Source organism: Electrophorus electricus, chromosome 6, assembly GCF_013358815.1.
Source record: "Electrophorus electricus isolate fEleEle1 chromosome 6, fEleEle1.pri, whole genome shotgun sequence".
Taxonomy (NCBI): Eukaryota; Metazoa; Chordata; class Actinopteri; order Gymnotiformes; family Gymnotidae; genus Electrophorus; species Electrophorus electricus.
In genome coordinates, this window is record NC_049540.1 from 27,425,241 (window position 1) to 27,447,033 (window position 21,793).

A 21,793-nucleotide genomic window follows, 5' to 3' on the forward strand; every position below is an offset into this window, starting at 1 on the left:
TACTGGACGCTGGGTCGTCACAGCTTGTTAACAGTGCCTGACGCTGCACCTGTTCGCCGTGACCTGTGAGCCACCAGGCAGGAGAGCGGCTGTCAGTCATCGCCGTGCATGTCCCCGTGACGTCTTTAGCAGACATCTTGTCTGACAGCTTAATTGCTAACTTCACAACATGGCTGCCAGTGAATCTGTGTCAGTTTTGCCATTGCTCAGTTCATCCCCTCTCTCTCTCTCTCTGATGGTCTTCTCTCGTTTCCTCCTCTTCATTCTCTTCATCTTCATCCTTCCCTCTGCCACATTTTCACACGGAAGTAAACCCTCAGCTGGGCTTACCAGACAGGCCAACTGATTGGTCTGTTCATTGGTGCAGGTGGTAGGATCATTTGCTCATCTTGGTCAAGCTACTGAATTGTGCTTTATCAAAAATCTGTGGGGGGGTGTAAAATCACTTCATTTTTCCAACCAAATGTCTCATCACCAGTAGAGATTAACAGCCAAATATTTAATGAGATTTGTTGACTTTTTTTAAAAACATTTTTTAGGGGATTTAGGGAGTTATTTAACACAGATGGTTTGGTGCATGTGCCATTTATGATGTGCGCGTCCTCGCACGCATGTGGGTGCACCCGTGTGCTCTGAACCCGTGTGTTGATGTTTCCTGGAGAACACCTTTCCTCCTGCATTCATTGGCTGGGCTGGGCTTGAGGGGGCGTGGCCACCGTAACTCCCTGGCCTGGGCCTGATCCGCATCATCTTCAAGAGATCCCAGTCAGTGAAGGATTTGGCTTGTGCTCTTTGCCTGAAACGCAGCATTGGAGAGCTGTGACTGGTCGTGGGTCGGCAACTGGTGAGATTTGCTCTTATTTAAACTAAAAGTGAGCAGCACGTGCCTTCATATGTTCAGAGAAACACATCATAAATGATAACTCTGCTTGAGCCTAATGGCTGTGATTGAACAGAGAAAGGACTTTGTCTTCATTGCGGCTCAAAATGAAGCCGTAAATCAGTGTGCATGTCAATACAGTTGTGTTTGTATTTTTCCCCGTGTGAGGAACAGATTGTGGGTCTAGACGCACTCTGTCTCTCTCTCTTTCTGCCTGGCTGTTCGTGTGTGCGCACGCATGCAGTCTCTTGGGTAAACCCCCTGCTGAAATTGAGAAACGCTTGTCTAGACGGACAGATTTATTCTCTCATTCACACTCTCTCTCACACACACACACACACACACACACACTGGCCACTGCAGATGAGTATTAGGGTCCCGGGAGGGTGAGGGATGTTCTCTCTTCACTGGCCTGGTACAGTCTGCCCCTATTCTGCCACATTCACAGGCACGCACACACAGACAAAGACAGCAGCATTCAGGGCTGGACACACACACACACACACACACACACGCTTCCCTCCCCTCGCCCTGAGCACTGTCCTCCCTCTCTCTCCCTCTCTCTCTCTCCCTCTCTCGCTCTCTCAACGGTCTTTCTTTTGTCTCTTGTGTTTCAGAACCTCTCTTTCACTACTGCGTTTTGTCTTGATCTCTCTCTGTTTGTCGCTCTGTATCTGTTCAGGGGAAACAGAGAGAGCAGTGTGTATTGGCTAGAGTGACAGAGGCAGAGGAATTTGTTTGGCTGGCAGAGAGAGAGGGCACGCGCGCGTGTGTGTGTGTGTGTGTGTGTGTGTGTGTGTGTGTGTGTGTGTGTGTGTGTGTGTGTGTGCGCGCACGCGCGCTGTTCCATAGTGATAAGACAGAGACAGTCTGGCTCCTCTAGAAAAGGAGGGTGACTACTGCAATACAGCCCCCAGAGAGACCTACAGATGACCCCTGTGCCAACATACATGTGTACGCGCGCGCACACACAGACAAACATACACATTCTTTCTTTGTCTTCTGCGTAACCTGCTACAGTAAACTGTTGAGTCAAGATGATGAATAATAGTCCTATTTGTTTTCACATTTTCAAAGGTCATATAGTCTGATATTTGTAAGTTAGGTGGGCCAGTACATTATTTTTGGCTAGGTTGTTAAAGCAGTTGTGTGTAGTGCTGTGTGTTTGACTTTTCAGGTTCAGAGAAGAGTGAGTGAGTTTGCCTAACTTTCCTCTCCTCCTAATTGGATTTGAAAGCCTCAGAGTGCCAAGAACAAACATACAAATGCACTCACGCACACAGCCTGTGATGCAAATAGGGTTCCACACACCTGCACACATCCTAAAACACACGGCTGACGTGAGCGCTGTACTGGGGCTCTACGTTACTGATTGGTGAATGCCTTTGTTTAAGTGTGTGTGTGTGTGTGTGTGTGTGTGTGTGTGTGTGTGTGTGTGTGTGTGTCTGACTTACTTACTCACTCTGTCTCTCTGACTTCATCAAGTCCACTCTCCTCATGACCCACCGATGACTGGTTCTGCACTTCTCAGAAAACACTGGAGGTGTAGTTGGGTGGGTGTTGGGCACAACTTGAATGATCTTGTAAACCACTAAGAACAGCAGAGTTGACATGGCATGACAGATGTGCAGTTTGTGTGTTTTTTTTGTAAGGCAGAGGTGACAGGTTTGTTCTTATTTCTGGTAGCATGTGTTAATATTGCTGGCCTGCTAGAAACAGACAATGTCTAGTGGGAATTGCCATTGCAGAAATGAGTGGATTTACAGTGATGAGTTTATCTGTATTTGAATTTTGCTAATTGCACCTGAACAATCAGAGTCATTTCTGATTGTCCTTGTGGTCGTCATGGTGTTTATGGTTTTATGGTCACTCCTTTTTTGGTAGAATTTTTTTGCCACAAACATTCGCAGTATAAATACACTGCACTGCACCGAAAGTGAGACTACAGTTTAAAGTTTGCCGTCGTGGCCCCAAGACCCTGGGAACCAGAATCAGTGGATTGGACGCAATTATATACACCATCTTTTGTGGGTCATGACCTCAGACGTGGTTTGTCTCACGTCCCGGCTGCGTGTGCCCTCTCGCTCAAGCGCCTGGTTCCCAGACGGCGCTGTCTGTGCTGTGTGAAAGGAGAGCCGTGGTGCCGAGGAGAGGAGGACCCTGGCGAGAACCAGGCTGGCACAGTGACAGTTTGGCACGGTGACAGGCCTGGCCCACTGCAGCTCTGCCTGTGTGCCTAGATGAAAGGGAGCCGTGGCAGACGCTGTCTCCCGCGGCGTGACGCGCAGGGGAACCTGAGCAGGCCACGGTGCATTATTGATGGGGCACGGGCGTCTACCTGCTGGCGCGCTGGCTGTCACTCACCTGGGCCTGGCTCGGACGCGGGTCGAGTCGGCCAGGGCGGACCAGTCTCTGAAAGAGCTGCTCCCCTTCTGTCGAATCAGGCTAGATGAGACTTCAAACAGACGCAGTTCAGTTACGGAGTTTCCAGAGTTCATTTTTGTGCTGTTTCTCGGTCAGGGATGGCCAGGCGGGTCAGGGTGTGCCTTGTCGTAACACTGTGTGCATTGGCCAAGTTTGGCCTTATGTTTGATGTTTCCTTTTGGTTTCACTTGTCTTGCGTTCATGGTTACTCTGGCTGCTGAGTGCAGTGCCTAGGATATCATTTGATAGAGATACAAATACAGTTAAACCAGATCTCATGCCATTATTAGGCTAAATATTTGTCATAGTTGAAGGTGCTGAAGAATGTAAGAACTTTGTAAACAGATTGTGCTCAAATCATCCCAGTTTTTAGCATTTCTGTTGACACAATTTTTTTTAAATAGCAGGTCCATTTGAGAATATGAACCATTTGACATTTCCCCCCCTGTGGTTGGCGTGAGGTCATAGCAAGCCAGCGCCGTATAGTTTTATTTTATTCAGCACAGTGGAGAAGGTTACAGGTAAGACCCAGGAGTGTGGTACTGGAGCCGGGTATTGATTGCGATGCATGAATGCCGTTTAGCCGACTCACAAGGGAAGTGAAGTGAACAGGTTTTCTCTGAAAAAAACAATTATGGAAGAAAACCCTTCAGGATGTGCAAGACGGCCACAAATGGCAGGCATTTTCTTAGCCAGAGCTTTCTTAGAATGTTGACTTTCTCTGAAGTCTTACCTTTTTTCAATGATTATTGCAGTATTTATTTGTTCTGTTTTTGTTTAAATGGAGCCAAAGCACCATTCAGAATAGAAAACCTTGAACCCAGGAACTCTGTTGCCAGGAACACCTATTGTCACACCAGTAGAATGGCCCTTCAGTGTCTGCGGGACCTCTGAACCAGCAGGCTTGGTGCACAGACACTGGTGATCTCTAACTAAAGCATTCCGCACTGCCTCGCGTCCGCAGACTGGGTCTCTCGGGGCTGGTTTTGGACCACAGGGCATTGTGGGTAACTCCATACCTTCAGGTGTGACCTACTGCACTCTGACAGCAGAGAGATTGTTATGGCTCCGTACAGACTTGTCGCCTGACAGATCCAGTTACGTGTGGGTTAACAGAGTTTTATTTAAACATGAAAACCTCTCGAGGAGTTTCCCTCTGTGTTGAGATACCTGTTGCTTAATTGAGCTAAAATGTATTTACCTGACAGGAAGATGGAATTACAGAGTGCACAGTCACCATTACATGGGGAACGTTACCTGAAATCAGAGTTTTTTTTCAACCTACAGGGAACCTGTTTACACTTTAGTATAGTGAGTAATCCAAACTGAGCCAGCCACTGGTGGGCCTTACCTTTCACTAAACCTACAGATGGTTTCATGCGTTTTCACCAAGTTACCAGAATTCATGAATTTGAAGTACATGAAAATTATTTGATTTAAGGCTGAATTTTAGAATGTAAATAAAAGTGTGTGCGTATGTGTGTGTGCGCCTGTGCCTGTGTCTTCCTTGTAGAAGTTTCCGGAGCTGAAGTTCAAGTATGTGGAGGAAGACCAGCCTGAAGATTTCTTCATCCCGTATGTCTGGTCTCTGGTCTTTAACTCTGGAGTTGGTCTCTACTGGAACTCTCAGGGAATTGAACTCTTCAGCATGGACTCACCCTGAGTGTATGCACACACGTGTGCTACATTTCCCTCGCTTCTTGCCTCCCTTCCTCGTAACGGACTCCTGGGCTTCCATTATCTCTAGTTTCACCATCAGACCTCATCTAGAGTTCAACGGGCATGTCAATCAAAACACTGCTCAGCTATTGGACAATTGGTCCATTTGGCACAGCTGCACTACTGGGTGTAGTGCAGCTCTGTTGCGAAGCATGTTTTAAAACCTGTTTAGCATGGCTTCAAAGCCACTTTCTTTTGTTGCTTTATAACTTGAGCTTTTGTTAAACTTTATGTTGGTTTTTGAGAGGTTTTCTTGATACATTTATAACTGGTTAGGGAAGATTCAAAGGATAAACTGACACGGATTTGTTTTGCTTTTTTCATATTTGCGAATGTTTGTTTTTCCCTTGGGTCATTTTGATATTTTGGGCAGTCGTTAAATTTTTCGCACCAGTTTTTGTTGAAAAGCTTAATGCTTGAACTGAAAGGTCATCGTTGTCCTGATCTAGCCTTTATAATAGTTCTGATCATACTAGTGTATTGCCATGTCATTAAACCTGTTGCATACAATAGTTTTTATTATCCTTGTTGTTGTTGTTGTTTATTGTTATTTGTTTTCTTAGATATGTTTTAAAGAGGTATTTATTTATTGCTATAAATGTTTCCCTTAACTATAAAAGCATCTTTTTTGTTTGAGCAGTAGTACTTTTGTACACAGTCTCAAATAACAAAACTGCCCTCATTTCTAAAGCCAGTACAAATAGAAATTATTTTAGATGCTTATCTAAGGAAATTCTACATGTAAATAATCTGTGTATGGACTATAACACATCATAGATTTTTAAAAACGCATGTACATTCATAGATAAACATACAGCTACAGCATGTTAAATAGACAGGTTTTATTCTTCCGCGCGCCTGTGTATGTGTGTGGAAGAGAGATGATGATTCCAGAGAGTAGTGCCTATGTGCTGTAAAGATGTAATAAAAATCCCATTGTACACAAGATTTACAAAGAAACATCATTAGCTGTTCAAGCAAAGTGCTTCTGAGGCTTTAAAAACTGGTCTTCACCTCATGAATCACTTCACCTCATGAATCAGTCACCTTGGTTCTCTTAAGTGTTACAAACTGGTTTCACCTCCTACAGAATCAGAAGTACTTTGAAACGCTTGTGGAGTGTGTGTGTGTGTGCGTGCGCATGTGTTTTGGGGCATTTTCCTCAAATCTCGTTTGAGTCTACTTGATTATGTAATTATGTCACCTGCTAGTCACTGAGGCTGTGTTCCTGTGTCGGCCCATTTCAGAGCACCACTGTCGCACCACTGAAAACTGAAGCCCTTTTCTTCTATTTAGTCAGCATTGATAACACACCCACCCCCACCACACACACACACACACACCTTTATGTTGGTAGTTGATTGTATGCCGTAGGCCTGTGTGTGTGTGTGTGTGTGTGTGTGTGTGAGAGAGAGAGCAGCTGCACATAGGGGCCGCTACGTCCAGTGCTCGTGTGTTCTACGGAGGCAGTGTCATGCCACACTGTTCTCCTGGTCACACAAACACACTTCAGGATGGTTTCATGTCAACAGAGTTTATATAATATTTGAAATATTGCATACATGCATATTAAGAACTTAAGCAGGACTTAACATTTTTTTGTTTGTTAAATCAGTTGAACTCGAGGAAGATCAGAAGCTGTACAATGTTACTGTTCACTCAGGTAACGGAAATAAGGAGGGTGGTGGTGATGAACCCTAGAAATACTCTGTTCTGCTCTTGCCATATAAATTGCCACCAATAAACATTAATGTCCAGCTTGAACACCTTTTTGTGTTTTTGTTTGTTTTAAATTGTTATATACAATATAAATGATGCAAACCTTTTTTAATTTTCTCCTTAATTCCTTTTCTGTCCCATTACCAAATGTGTGAATTTTTGTTCGATTGCTGTTTTTCTGTTGCTTCTTTCTTGTATTTTTTTTTTTTTGTACTGACGCGGTAATAGTGCGGTTGGTAGCTGTTTGGCATGTGTGCCTGTTGTAGAACAGCCACTGTGGGATGTGAAATCGCCGGCTATCTTCACCACTCACAAGCTGCAGCTAAAAGGCCGTTTAAAATACAGGAGCCAACATGCACACTATTCCTCCTCTCACTGTTCCCCTCTTCTCCCATGGGTCGGGGGGTTTGTGTATGTGTGTGTGTGTGTGTTTTTCCTCTCAAGTGAACAGGAAGCCAGCGTTTACTGTAATTGCAGGTCACCGAAAGAGCAAACTCACATCAGAGGGCGCTCTTAAAATGGCGCCTGAAATTGTAGACGTTAGTTCAGGCCTTAATGGCCTCCTGTATTCTTATCACAACTCCATGTGTATGGTTTTGGCCTCGAATATTTTTCTGTGGGCGTTTAGGCAGCTGTTGTGCACGTTCTGTATTTGTGAGTTTTATTTGGTCTTTGTTTACTTTCACCGTGCAGCTGAGGCACACGTTATTCTCCTGGCTGTACTACATACAAGAAAAATAACAGGAAGAAGCCTAAAAACATAGTTGTGTTATTATTCCACTTTCCCAAGTAATACTGTCCGGCTCTCATGAATGGACTCTGTCCCAGTCCAGCGAACAGAACTGCCGCTCAAGTTTCAAGTGGAAGAGGGACCGATGACCAGTGCATCTCACAGTCGCTGCGAACGTGATGTTCCTTAGACTGCTTTTCTTTGGAATGTTGGAAAAAAGGATAAACTTGGAATGTTGCTTTTTGGCTGTTTTTTAAAGAATCAATTGAAGAACTATATTCCAGAATTATAGCATTTTTCCAAAGTAATTCTCTTTTCTCATCAGACATTCCTTAAATATATCTATTTACTCTGCGCCAAGTTATGAACTATTGGCGAGCTCTGTATTTGCTTATGAACATGTTTGTACACATTTTCGGAGTGTGTGTGTGTGTGTGTGTGCATGTGTGCGTACAGCCCTGGCAGAAACAACAGATGGGTGAGGTCTTGCTGTAATGACTTGTTACCTGGGAGGTCACCTTACCTACTCCTAGCTTTGCCTTTCAGGTGACAGCCACTGATGAATGCACTCTGGGATTCTGGGAATTGTATTTCCCGTCGACCACTGCCTGATGCTGTTTCGCTGCAGGTCTTGGGGCGAAAGGTGCCATATTACGCTGTTCTTGTTCCACCTTTTTTTTTTTTTTTAACCAAACGTCCCAATCTTAAGCAATTCAAGAGACACAGCAAAGCTGCTCTCAGATCTGCTTAAATGAGTAATCTCCTTCAGGACCACAGATGCTTCTGGGGTTTGTGAGTGGCATGAAGCAAGGTGATGAGATGGGGAGACAGCGGTTGGTGGAAGAGCTGGAGAGCTTACAAACCAACCACCCCAAGCATAACGAACGCTTGTTACACAGCACTTTACTCTTTGTAATTCTGCTTGTCTGTGTGCATTCCCTGCAGCCTGTGGGATAACGCTGACCTGGGAGCTGTTTGTGTTGTATGAGCTGATGGGCTGTTTGTTTCCTTCTTGTATTCCTTCTCCTTATTTGTTCTTTGTTTTTGGAATGTTTGATCATCCGCCTTTTGTTTGGTTTCCTCTGGGAAAACGCAGGGTGTCATTAAGTGGTAGTCATAGGTGTGAAACTGTTCCTGTTTTTCTTTACTTGTAAAGTGGCCCATACTAAGATGTTTGCTTAATTTGTGTGAAACTACTAGACCATTAGTCTATGGTGCCTTTGTGGAACTCTGAAACGGTGCTTTGAAAATTCAAAGGAGAACAGTCAGAGCAGAGGGTCCTGAGTCTCCCCACGCTGAATCCCGAGTGAGTTGTGCTGTAGAAGGCCGCCCATTCTCGCTCTCAGAGTGTGTGCTGCATAGGGCTAACGGTGAACAGCTGGGTCAAACGTCTGGGTGAAACCCAAAACTCCCCCATGTAACGGATATCCGTGCCACCCGGTGAGCGTCACCGTGGCGACGGCGGTGTCTGCTGCCCTTCTCCGTCCCAGCTGGAGTTTTTTGGTGAACAACACTGATCCCAGAATGCAAAACCAGAGACCACCTGACAACCAAGAGGGATTTCTCTCTCCCGCATGGTGTCTGCCGTGCATTTGTGGTTGGGAGTCTGACCCGTTGCGTTTTGTCTGCGGGGCAACAGGCCGAACTCTCGCCTCTCAAATGCCGTTGGAACTCCTTAAGGTAGCAGAGCCTGATTTTACAGTGCACTCCAGTGCCATATAAGACTCATAAAACTAAGGTCTAGAGTTCAGCACTCAGTCATAAACCCCTCTGAGCTGCTACAATCCCTCCTTTTCACAGAGAGGGGCAAATCAGGGGCGCAGCCTGGCATATGGCGTCCTGCTCCAGTGGCAGAGGGAGAGCGAGGCTGAAGGAGACCGTAATGACACGGGGACACGTGTCCACTGCTGGGCTGTCCTGTCTCCGTTCTCCTTCAGAGGGAACATTGTGTGTTGACCACTGCACCAGATGACGCACGGTCTCTGTCCTACTAGAGTGTGCACTCTACTCAGGCTCCTGTGCTTTTTGGTTTTTCTTTTTTTAAGTTTCTTTCATATGTGGTATCTAATTCTACCCTCCTTCCCTTTTCTGGGTTTTCTTCATTTCTTTGTACATGTGTTTTGTTTTTGTTTTTTTTTAACCACCATTCATCTTTCATTTATCCCTTCCATTCAAACCTTTTACTGAAAGCACGTTCAATAGCTGGCATCCCCCCCCCCCCCCGCGCGCTCATCTGCTGGCTGACACGTGCTCATACCTCTGTACCCAGACCCTAAGCTTCGTCTGCTTCCAGCGTAGATATCGGGTGAGTAATTACAGGACGCAATTACGCGGCAGGTCCTGAGAACATACAGCGGATGAAACACGTATTGAACACGTCACCAATTTTCTAAGTAAATATATTTCTAAAGGTGCTATTGACATGAAATTCTCACCAGATGTCGGTAACAACTCATCCAATCCGTGCATGCAAAGAAAACAAACCATAGATGTCCATAAATTAAGTTGTGTAATAATGAGAAATGACACAGAAGAAGTATTGGACACACTTACTAAAATGTATTTAATACTTTGTACAAAAGCCTTTGTCAGTGATGGCAGCTTCAAGGCGCCTCCTCTATGGAGTAACTAGTCGCATGCATTGCTCAGGTGTGATTTTGGCCCGTTCTTCTACACAAACACTCTTCAAATCCTGAAGGTTCTGTGGGCTCCTTCTATGAACTCTGAGCTTTAGTTCCTTCCATAGATTTTCAGTTGGATTCAGGTCAGGTGATTGGCTGGGCCATTCTAAGAGCTTTATTTTCTTTCTCTGAAACCAGTTGAGAGTTTCCTTGGCTGTGTATTTGGGATCATTGTCTTGCTGAAATGTCCACCCTCGTTTCATCATCCTGGTAGATGGCAGCAGATTTTTATCAAGAATGTCTCAGTACGTTTGTCCATTCATCCTTCCTTCAATTATATGAAGCGTGCCAGCGCCGTATGCTGAAAAACAGCCCCACACCATGATGTTCCCACCTCCAAACTTCACTGTTGGTATGGTGTTTTTGGGGTGATATGCAGTGCCTTTTGACCTCCAAACATGGTGTGTATTATGGCATCCAAAGAGTTCAATTTTGGTCTCATCTGACCAGACTATATTCTCCCAGTATTTCACAGGCTTCTCTAAATGTTGTTGAGCAAACTTTAAACGTGCTTCAACATGCTTCTTCTTCAGCAATGGTGTCTTGCATGGTGAGCGTGCATACAGGCCAGGGAAGTTGAGTGCATTACTTATTGTTTTCTTTGAAATAATTGTATCTGCTGATTCCAGGTCTTTCTGTAATTCTCCAGAGGTGGTCCTTGACTCTTCTGATAATTCTTTATCTGTCTGAAATCTTGCGGGGAGCACCTGGTCGTGGATGGTTTATGGTGGAATGATGTTCTTTCCACTTCCGGATTATGGCCCCCACAGTGCTCAATGGAACCTTCAGTAGTTTAGAAATTCTTGTCACCAATGCCATCAGTATGTTTTGAAACAATAAAGTTGCGAAGGTCTTGAGAGAGCTCACAGGTTTTACCCATCATGAGATGTTTCTCGTGTGGGACCTTGGCACCTTGGACACCTTTTTATAGGCCATCAGTTGAACCATCTGATATTTAATTTGCACCAAGTGGCAGGATTGGGTTCTAATTACTGGTGGATTTCAGCTGGTGTCATGACTTTCCATGGCTTTTTGCACCTCTCTTTCTTCATGTGTTCAATACTTTTTAACAGCATAACTGTGGTAATTTTAAACAGAGCGAGCGCTCTGGTCTTTCACGGGAGACCCTTAATATGGGGACATCAGACTGCGGGTCTCAGCAGACAGTTACCTTGCCTGGTAACGATCACGTGAAGGAGAGGAACTTCGTTCATGGCCATTACTTCAAAACAATGTCTTGAGTTTAGAATGTTTGGTGCATGACAAAAAAAACCCCAACATGCCTCTTCATGCAGGTTTCTAAGTTCACTTTTGTCAAACAGAGAAGGATGCCCCCCCCCCCCCCCCCGAATCTTGGTTCCTCTCAGAGTTTTTTCCTTGTGCTCTAGAGAGCTTTTCCTTGCCACTGTCCCCTTTGGCTCACTCACTGGGGACTTGGTCTTGGACATTTGTAAAGCTGCTTTGCTATATAAATAAATTTTTTTTACATTTGACTTTCTAATAGGGTCCCCCTTTTTTAAAAGAGAATTTGTATTACCTTGAATTATTTAAGAATACTTCTTAATGGCTCAAAGTATTAGAAAACACTTCAGTGTATTTCTTCAGTATCCTTATGACATTATTTCATAACTTGGAATGGCACATCTGTCTGTCCCCTTCATTCTGTGTTCACTTCTCTGAGTCATACGCAGAAACGTCACCACAAATGGAGCTGCTTCTTTTCCAGCGAACGTTGCTAGGATCCATAGCCGGACGTTAACCGGCTGGAGGAGGAGTTGTGATGAGGTTGCAGCTTTGTCGTGGGTCTGGCTGTGAGCTTGGCGCCAGCGTGGGCACCTGATGTCCTCTCCGTAGGACTGCCTTCATTCCGCCCTCGGTCTGACAAGCCAGCATGACCTTTGACCTCATCAGCGAGGTGAGGGTCAGGCTGCTTCCTGTGCCCTGTTCGCATGTGGTTCATGTGTGGGGAGTAACATTTGTCAACACGCCTTGGCGTCCTGCTTTAATCTGCTATCATCCGTTTGGTAGCTGCTGAGCGTGTCCAATATTTGTAAGTACAACTGAGCTACCAGTTCTTTTTCAGTGTTTTATTTTGTGTCAGCCATTTTAAATACTTGGTTATTAAGGACAACGTGCAATGTCCATGAGACCATCACCCCCCCAAATGTCACCATTCTCTCACACGACTGTGCTCCACAAATACGTCCCTTAGGACACATTTCCCTAAAATGTCAAACTCCAGTCTCCAATTATGTTTCATGCCAGGACTTGCCTTTGTGGGTTTGTAAATAGTTTGAGACACAGGACGCATCCATGCACGTTGTAAAAATAAATAAAAGTTGATTTTAAAATGTATTCATTAAAAATGTATTCAAAGTACTTCATTTAAACTGTATTCAGACTTGATCTGGTTGACGTAGCGTTTGTGTTCACAGTGGGTTTGATACTGATGCCATGTTTGCCAGGACTACAAAAATGCTCAACACGATCAAATGTGTATTTCAGTTTGGCTTTATTTTTCCCCAAGTTTGTGCATTTACACTGACATATTTGTCACACCTTTTAATTGTGCACAAAGGAAACATCACAAATTTTATGTATATTTAAAAAAGTGTTTTCTCCCTTTTTCTGCTTTTTCCCCTTTTGAAGTGTTTGGTGTTGTGATCGTGTGCTCTTCTATTAACTTGAAGTAGTTGTGTCATTTTCCCCATTAAAAGTGACGCATTCTTTGTCATCTGTGTTTATTTATTTTGAATAGACTTAGAAATTTGACGCCCGTTTCCGTTTTTATTAACATATCGGCCTAATGACTTAAGCCCCCCCCCCACCCCCCCTTTTTTTTTGCGCGACCACAAAAGGGGGTCTAATGAAAGCAGTGGGGGAGATTTAACCAAAATGCGAGTTTCCCCCGAACTCCAGTTCACCGTCCCCCGCTCAGAAACCTCCCCTGCGTCCGTCTGCGGTCACGCTTCCAGACGCGCGTACAATGCGCAGGGCTGCGGGCGCGCGGCGCCAGTGGGGAATCCGCGAACAATAGGGCGCGAGCCGTTGAGTGGCGGCGCCTCTCGAGCGCACACAGCCCATCATCATCATTATCATCCTCTTTTCTGCCCTGCAGCGACGTAGACTGGCACCCACATTAACATACTGCGCCTCCCCTACTGTCTAGGGCACAATTAGGCAACAACAGCGCTCTGTCTGCCTACAGTCACTCCAAGGGCCAGATGTTATCTAGGTCCCCTATTCATTCATTCATTTATTTATTTGCTCTCGAAGTTTGTCTCAAACGCAATATCTCCAAATGAGGTTAGGTCACCTCAAGCCAGAAGAAAATATTTATTTTTTTCAGCCGTTTGAGTATTGAATAAACGTCGGTTAATTTAATAAGTTTTGTTTAACATGTGCCTATTGCACGCAATGTGCATAAAACTCGTTCCGTGCGTATTTCCAGTCGTTAAAAATGACGTAAGTCTTAAATAGCCCTTCGTGTCACGAGTACACGTGCGTGTTTGCGCAGAAGTGACACTCCTAAAGGCTAAACGTGCACACTGCGCGCGCCTAAAAGGTTAGCTATCCCTGCAAGAGTTGTCCTGGTAGAGAAAAAAGGGCGCGCGGCGGTGGGGTGGGGGGGGTGACATTCTGAAAGTGTGAGCGCGCGCCCTGTCTTTGCGCACGAGTCTCTCACCTTCGTGCCGAGACCATTATTGTAATGGAGGCTGGCGCGCCAGAATAAAGGTGCAGGCGTCCTCTCCGGCTGTCATCCAAGCAGCGCAGGTGTAGGTTGCGAGGTGATGGAGTGCTCTGTTAAAATGGCTGGTCCCCACAGCCCATGCGAGAGTGAACACGATATTGACTGCAGAGGGAAGCCGGCAGGAATGGCGCACGTCAAAGTTAGGATTTAACCAGAAGGCGGCAGCAGTCTCTGTCCTTGCTTCCGACTGCCAGTGAGGCTTATTATACGTACATTCACACGCAGTGTTCGTGCACAGTAATGATGACGACGATTACAACAACTATAATAATATAGAATCCGCGGAGGTTTGAACGACTCCAATTTATAATAACGCGTAAAAAATAGTGAATGGCAATATGGTGAAAGGCGTTATGAACGTTCTTACCAAGATCTTGCCAAACAACCCCAAGTAACCCAGAAGCAGCCCTGCTAGGCCTCTTCTAAAACATCGTAAGGTTATGGGCAGCAGTCCGTAAGAAACCTTTGTTTTTTGTCAACGTTTCAACCTAGCGTTGATAACTTTTGAAACTTTCGGAAAAATGTAACCTTTAAAACTGATGTTCTCTGGTAGTAAGCTACTTGATCTGGTGTTTGCGCAACACAATCACTTTTTTTAAGCGACAGGGTGTCTAGACAACCACGTGACGGGGCGCGCCAATGCGCACTGGAGACGGCGCTGTGCGCGCAGCGGCGAGCGCAGGCAAGGGCACTTCACTCCCCAGCCTCCGCTGAAGACGCACCGCGTCTCTTTGTCGCTGCTGCGCTCGCATGTTTCTCAGGCTCCGAGACTTCGTGCAGCTGGAGAACTGAAGTTCGGGTTTTCGGAGCTTTAGTTGTGGTAAAACGGACGTCGGCTACGCTATGTAGTGTAGGGTATTCAGTCGAAAACGCAAGTATTTCTCTCGGGTAGATTTTTTTTCCCTTCTCCAGGCTCTCCGTCGGGTCAGACGTGGATATACTCGAGTGCGCTTTGGCTCTCTAGAGAAGAACATTTGTTTCCTTACAAACGATGGGATCAGATATATGCTGAAGATTAGCGCTGCAGCATACATGGTCGGATAGACTGTTTGGAGGAAAGGAAAGCACGACGGACAGCATCCACTGAGAGACCGCAAATGTCTGAAATCGGATCAAGAATTGTGTGGATTTAAGCGAAGAATACCGGGGCGACTTCGGCTTCTAACGGATTGTTTTAATTCCAGCACATTAACCCTGCCAACGTTTCCCGGTTCTGTGGCGACATCACAGCCGCACATTGGTCATAAAGAGTTACTTACAGCGCGTTTAAGGCACGCATGTAGCGTTAATAACAGCCTTAGTTTTGCTCCCTTACAGTTTCTTCTTTGCTGCTCTTCAGTTTTTTCTCTCTCCTTTTTGACGGGGATATTTTAAAGATGATTATTTTTTAAATGTTGACAGCGTTATCATAAGCTGGGTGACAGACTGACCTGAGAGTAAATACTGTCCTGTTGAGGATTTTTGTGTAGCTTAGTTTGTATAAAATTAAAGTCTGGCGTATGCTACAGATTGTCTTTGCTGCTCCAGCTTCCAGCTTTTCCACAGTATCCTCTCAGGCTGCTTGGCGTTGCCTGGACTCGGATCCCGGAATCTTCATGATTTGCGGACATCATGCTCGTTTTTTAGCCGGGAAACCCTCTTTTCGTCCCGCATGTTCAGGACCAAACGATCGGGGCTCGTCCGACGACTCTGGAGGAGCCGTGCGCCCGTCGAGGGCGACGGGGAGGCGGATCCGGGAACGCATGGATCCGGGGGCTGCTGTATGGCTAAAACGCCCAAGGCTGGCCGGTCTAACCCCGGGACGGAGGCTGAACTGAAAGCACTGACCCACTCGATACTGAAAAAAATAAAAGAGAAACATTTGGAGGTGCTTTTGCAGGCGGTGGAGTCGAAAGGTGGCGCGCGGAGCCCCTGTCTTCTCCTCCCGAGCAAAGTGGACACCAAAGTGGGTCAGCCGTGTTACCCTCTCCCTCTGCTGCTCTTTAAAGTGTTCCGCTGGCCGGACCTCCGCCACTCCTCGGAGTTAAAGAGGCTACCTTGCTGTGAATCGTATGGGAAAATGAATCCAGAGCTAGTTTGCTGCAACCCGCACCACATGAGCAGGCTGTGCGAACTAGGTAAGCGCTCGCTTTCAATTCGGGTCTAAAAATACCGTCTCCTCCCAGTGGTTCCAGTTGGAGGGGGTTAGTTATCGGTCTGTGGTGTGTCTTAACGCCGGTCATTGCGGTGTTATAAGGGGCAGAGGAGATGGGATGCTTTGTGCTGCCTTTTTGTCGCTCTCAGCAGCTGCCGAGTTTTGAGATGTTGTAATAGTGACTACGCCAATAAGCCAAGCGCGTTAATATGTCATCTCCTGCTTCCTATTACACTGGAGCCTGCGAAGATTTACAGCCCACTGGCTGGTGACGGCAGCTGTGTACGAGTGAACAAGTTTTCATAAGCAGCATGTTATCCGACCTTCGTTAGTTCTGATGAGGCTCTGGTTTTGCCCGTATGGTCAAAAACATGGCTATTAGCTTTCCTTTGCGTTTACTCTCCTATTAACATTTATCATTATGTCGCTACAATTGACTAAGCATGTTCGGTGTCTATTTTAAAATTCACTGAAAAGGCCTTTTTTATTCTCTTATATACATCCGTTAGAAACTTGATGAAGAGAATGGCCCAGGGTTACGTTAATGTTATTTAAACAGGAAACTCAATCCCCGGTATTTTCCTGGCAGTTGCAGGCAAATTTTTTTTCTAAGACTTCACCCTCTGTACATTGACATCGATTAATGTTCAACTTTTGCGAGGCCCTGGTTCGCTAGGGGGTAAAGTCGGTTTGCAGTCATCACGGCTTTTCGGTCTCCGGCCAAAAGAGCCCCCCCCCCCCCCCCCGCCTCTCGCGGAGTCTGGCGCCGGGCGGCTCCGTGTTTATCTGTGTGCCGAGCATCAAGGCGATCGCCGCCGCGGTGCCCTGCCTGCGGTCCTCTCTGCTGAGACAAACAGCTTTCCAAAAGAGTGCCAGGTGTTATCAGAAGTTTCTATCTTCTACGTTTGCTCATGGTCGCTCTTCTCTTCTGTTTTGGTAGAATCCCCTCCTCCTCCGTACTCACGCTATCCGATGGACTTTCTTAAACCACCCGGTAAGTTTGTTTTTTAATATGTTGTCGTTCTGCTCTTGCAATCGTTATTTTTATAATTAATTTATAATTCTACTTTTATCAAATTTCCCCTCTCACAAACTACAAGAAAGTGCTGTTTCTCACTCACTGTGTGTGTGTGTGTGTGTGTGTGTGTGTGTGTGTGTGTGTGTGTGTGTGTGTGTGTGTGAGAGAGAGAGAACTACAACACAGACTCCCAGTGATGTGTTCTTCTGCTGAATTTATCATAGACAGAAAAGCAGCCAGTCTGCCAGGCAGGAATAGCAGGAGGCCAGAGCCTAAATTCACTCCAGCCTGGCACCAGGGTGGGGCAGGTGAATGGGCAGTTCTGATAAGCGGAGGAGATGTGGCTCACGCACAGGGGGAGATGTTGAGAGATCTTTGGAGCCATTCTTTATCTGCTGAATTAATCTGAGGTTTTGGGAGTGTCTGCGCACAACACCCATCCTCCCTTTTCTTCTCTCGCTTACTTTCTGTCAGTCTTTCTCGTTATGCTGAGGCAGATGAGCGCCTGTGTTCGTTGTGGGTTAATTAAAAGGCCTGCCCCCGTCTCTTCTCGCAGGGTAATGTTTTGAGTTAGAAAAAAAGGTGTGTGCGATATATAGAGGGGGAATAACATTAACCTCTTGCTTGCTTGCTGGTTCTGAGTCATCCACTTAGGCATTAGTCATGGCTTTTATGAATCAAATTTTTTTGCAAGCAAGAGTGTGCGTGCGTGTGTGTGAATGAAAGAGACGCCATGGTGGAGGAAGGTCTGTTTGGGGACGGCGCTTCCTTTAAGGACTCTGACTCTTCCATTAACTGCTTATTGCATGAGAGAGAGAGAGAGAGAGAGATTGGGAGATGCAGCATCTCTGCTGAAAGAGAGAGTGTCTCAATGCTAAGAGGAAGTCATTTGTCGCCACAGCTGTGTTTCTATGAAGGTGTGTGCGTGTGTCAGAGACAGATATTAATAGGACAATAGAGCAAGACTGTGGAGAGTTGCTTCATTTAGTCAAACTGAGTCCTTTGTTACTGCTTTGTTGTCACTGGTCTCTGAGCTAATGTTTCTCCTGTTCACACACACGCACACACACACGCGCACGCACACACACACACACACACACACACACACACACACACACACACCTTTCACAGTGGAGCGTGAAGGGCGGGTCATTTGTGTTACTTGCATATCAATTGTTTAACCCCCAATCAAAGCAAACCCACAGACGCTGATTGAGAGAGAGCTGTGAAGTCCCACTCTGGACGAGGTGAAACTAGACCCCCCTGTCCCAGCATAAGGCTTCTCAAGCTTCTGGACTCCCTCGCTGCATCCGAGGGTCGGGGTCAAGGGGGTTGGGCTGGGTTTCCGCGGAGACGAGGGGTGTTTTTGTGGAACCAACAATTTGAAGTTTAAAGCATTGCTGTGACTTGCCTATAGTAGATGTCTGGGCTAAACAGGAGCTTATGTGTGTGTGTTTGTGTGAGAGTGTCTTTTAGAGTGTGATTCTGTGTATATGTAAGAGAGAGATTGTGTGTGTGTGTGTTGGGGGGGGGGGGTGTATTTTGTGTCAGTATCAGGGGCTGAGTAGTGTAGCAGTCACCTTACTATAACAGTACGGGCATCAGTTCCAAACGCCACACAGCCTCTCTCTCTCTCTCTCTCTCTCTCTCTCTCTCTCTCTCTCTCTCTCTCTCTCTCTCTCTCTCTCTCTCTCTCTGTGCCTCCCTCCCTGCCTCCCTCCCTCCCTCCCTCTCTCTCTCTCTCTTTCTCCCTCCCTCCCTCTCTTTCTGTGGTCAGTGAGTAGGTCTCAGGTTTGACTGTACATCTCATTAGTTTGACCACAGCAGAGGGAACCTGCTACGACTGCAGGCAGCTGACCGGTCCTCTAAGAGAGGCCGGAACCCAGAGGAGTCCAGGCGCTGAGCCCTGGAGATCCTTCTGCTCTCAACATGTCTGTGCCCTCAGTCCAGCAGTGCACAGGACATTAAACAGCTGTTTCTAGACCGACATTCCCAGTGCTGTCAATACCAATGGATTTCCCTCCTCTCATAATGATTATACAGGCATGTTGCTAACTAGTAGGCTTGCTGGCTGCTGTTGAATATCGAATCTTAAGCCATGTTGTGGATTGGTTAAGTTTAGGGGCAGAGAGATAGCAGAGTTTCCATTTAAACTCCATGTCCAGACATTTAACTGTTGCACAATCTTTTGAGAGAGGAGGCGTTTGATTGGCTGGTTGAGTTGGTGGGTGGGACTACCAAGTATTTATATTCTCTGTATGGAATGTATAATTACCTGCAGTTCTAATCACTATGGAAACCCCACAAAGTCCTGTTGAGGGCTGCTTAATGGCGCTAGAAGTCTTTTACACACACTCACACACATATCACACACACACACACACACACACACACACACACACACACACACACACACACACACACACAGAATAAGAGTTTTCCCTGTCTGCTGGCATGCCATTTAGAGAATTTACTGTACACAGCCTTCAAGGCTGAGGCCATTTCCTGTCTCTTTCATTGTTTTTGGCTTGATGGAGTGTATCCTGCTAAACTGTATATCCCTATTAGAATTGGAACACACGCGCGCGTGCAGACACACACACGCACACACCGAATTACAGTTTTCATTAAAGAAATGCCACTTTTGCAGAACACAGAGTATGTCTGTTGCTATACAGAAACCCAGGTGGAGGGGGGGGGGGCTTGGCTTTTCTGATGTTGTTTTTGCTCAGAGACCCAGAGAAGTGTAATGTTTTTGTGTTGCTTTTGCCAAACACAGTCACTGGTTCTGCCAAACATGGCCTTCTTGTTCCGGAAGGCCAATAATGAGTGTGTGTGTGTGTGTGTGTGTGTGTGTGTTTCATTCTGCCCTTGTGTTACAACATGTTAACACTTAACTCCTTTCCTGTGTCTGTGTTCAGATTCTCCAGACTCTGTGTCTCCTTCCACTGAAACTGGGGGACTGACCCATTCAGCCCCTGTGGGGTTCTCAGGTAAGAACACACACGACACCCCCTCACGCCACAACTCCCCTCTACCCTCTTCAGTCTTTCCTTCTGTCATGCTTTACTGTCCTGAATGATGGAGACACACACACACACACACACACACACACACACACACACTCCAGGCCCTATTAGTGTGCTCTGCTCTGTTGGGGTTTCTTGATTAGCGTAGCACAGTGAGGCTCGGCTTTGAGGTGGCCTGCACTTCAACACAGAGCTGTTAGGATGAGTGATGTGAAGAGTGAGCAGGGAGCCGCACTCTCCCCGTACCTACCAAGCCCCTGGGTTACACACACACACACAAAGCAGAATTCTGAGACTTTTCTCAGTAACATGATGGAGAGTGTGCTGACTCAAGCCCAATGGGTCGATGCGTGCGTGTGTTGGAGGGTCGCGTGAGTAGAGTACCTACAGTAACGTATCTGCTGAAGCCCCACACCGTTCACCTGAAGTCAGCCAGTGCCAGTGTTTACAAGTAGCCTAACAAGGGAAAAGAGGGAGAGAGGGAGAGAGGGAGGGAGGGAGAGAATGGGATGAAGAGAATTGGTTAGGTCTCTGCCTGGTTCCTTCCTTCATACAGATGTTTCTCATTAGTGGGACTTTAAAAGGCTTTTTTATGTGATGTGGGTGTGCACTGCCCTGCTTTCCATCTCAGCTCCTAACCGTGTGTGTGTGTGTGTGTGTGTGTGTGTGTGTACACACATGAGCATGTATGTCTCCAGATCAGCTCTGAGATAGAAGCATACTTAGCCACAGAAGCAAAACATAAACATAGCTAAAACTAGCACTCTTAAACCCCTATCCCTTTATGGTTGAGGTGTGCGTGCATGTGTGTGTGTGTGTGTATGTGTGTGAGAGAGATGGATGTGTTGAATTATTTTGCCTGTGTGCTCTTTCAGAGGCTTGCTGGACCTGCACTGTTCCCTTTAACTGGCCTCTCACTGCCTCACCGTTTTGTTTTATGTTGTGTGTGTGTGGGTGTGTGTGTGTGTGGGTGTGTGGGGATGACAAGGATGTACAAACAAACCCACTAACATTGTTCCTCCTCCTCCCTCCCTCCCTCTCTCTCTCACCTTGCACTGGCTAAATCTGTGCAGTAGAGGATGATGAACTCCCCTTCATCCCCTCTCTGCCTCTGTCTCTCTGCCTCTGTCCCTCATTCAGTGGGTCAGTGCCGTTTCTCTGGGGCAAGCGGCCTCTTCCTCCTGGCTAAGTGTGTGAGTGTGTGTGCGTGGGGGGGTCTCCGGAGCCTCGCAGTTGATTTCTCTGGCAGAGGGAGAGGAGTCAGCTCCCTCAGGGGCTTTGCACAAAAGAGCCCTGCTCCTCCCCACAGCCTCTGCTCTGACCTCCTGCTCCCCTCACGCTGGCCTCCGCTGCGTCTGCGACATGTTTACAGAAGAGAGGGAGGGAGGGAGGGAGGGAGGGAGGGAGGGAGAGAGAGAGAGAGGAGGAGGAGGAGGTTTTACCATATAACTCGAAAAACATTTGAAATTGACAGTGCAGATGTTGAAGCGTCTGGTCACCTTGGATGATGAAGATATGATGATGATAATTATGTAGAGGAATGGGTCATTCTTTCTCTGCATCAGAACACACTGTGGTCCAGAACTAAACAAATGTTTGTGTTTGTGTGTGTGTATTTAGAGAGGAGTTGTATTGCAGATCTACTGGAAAATCCAAGGCTGAACTAAAAGCAGTCAGCTACTCGTGTGCAGTAAGAGGAGAGTGTGTG

General features: G+C 46.4%; 2 protein-coding genes across 3 annotated transcripts in view; both read left to right on the forward strand.

The window, feature by feature from the left end:
* Positions 1-6,787, forward strand: part of dym (dymeclin) — a 56,832-nt gene extending 50,045 nt beyond the window's left edge. For both annotated transcript variants that reach the window (XM_035527043.1, XM_035527042.1), the window contains one exon: positions 4,818-6,787. In XM_035527043.1, coding sequence (XP_035382936.1) covers positions 4,818-4,967 — 150 coding nt within the window. In that variant the 3' untranslated portion in view covers positions 4,968-6,787. The remainder of the gene's footprint in view (positions 1-4,817) is intronic.
* Positions 6,788-14,576: 7,789 nt separating this feature from the next.
* Positions 14,577-21,793, forward strand: part of smad7 (SMAD family member 7) — a 15,112-nt gene continuing 7,895 nt past the window's right edge. The window contains exons 1-3 of the mRNA XM_027004287.2: positions 14,577-16,021; positions 16,979-17,032; positions 19,978-20,049. Of these exons, the coding sequence (XP_026860088.1) occupies positions 15,556-16,021; positions 16,979-17,032; positions 19,978-20,049 (592 nt within the window). The 5' untranslated portion in view covers positions 14,577-15,555. The remainder of the gene's footprint in view (positions 16,022-16,978; positions 17,033-19,977; positions 20,050-21,793) is intronic.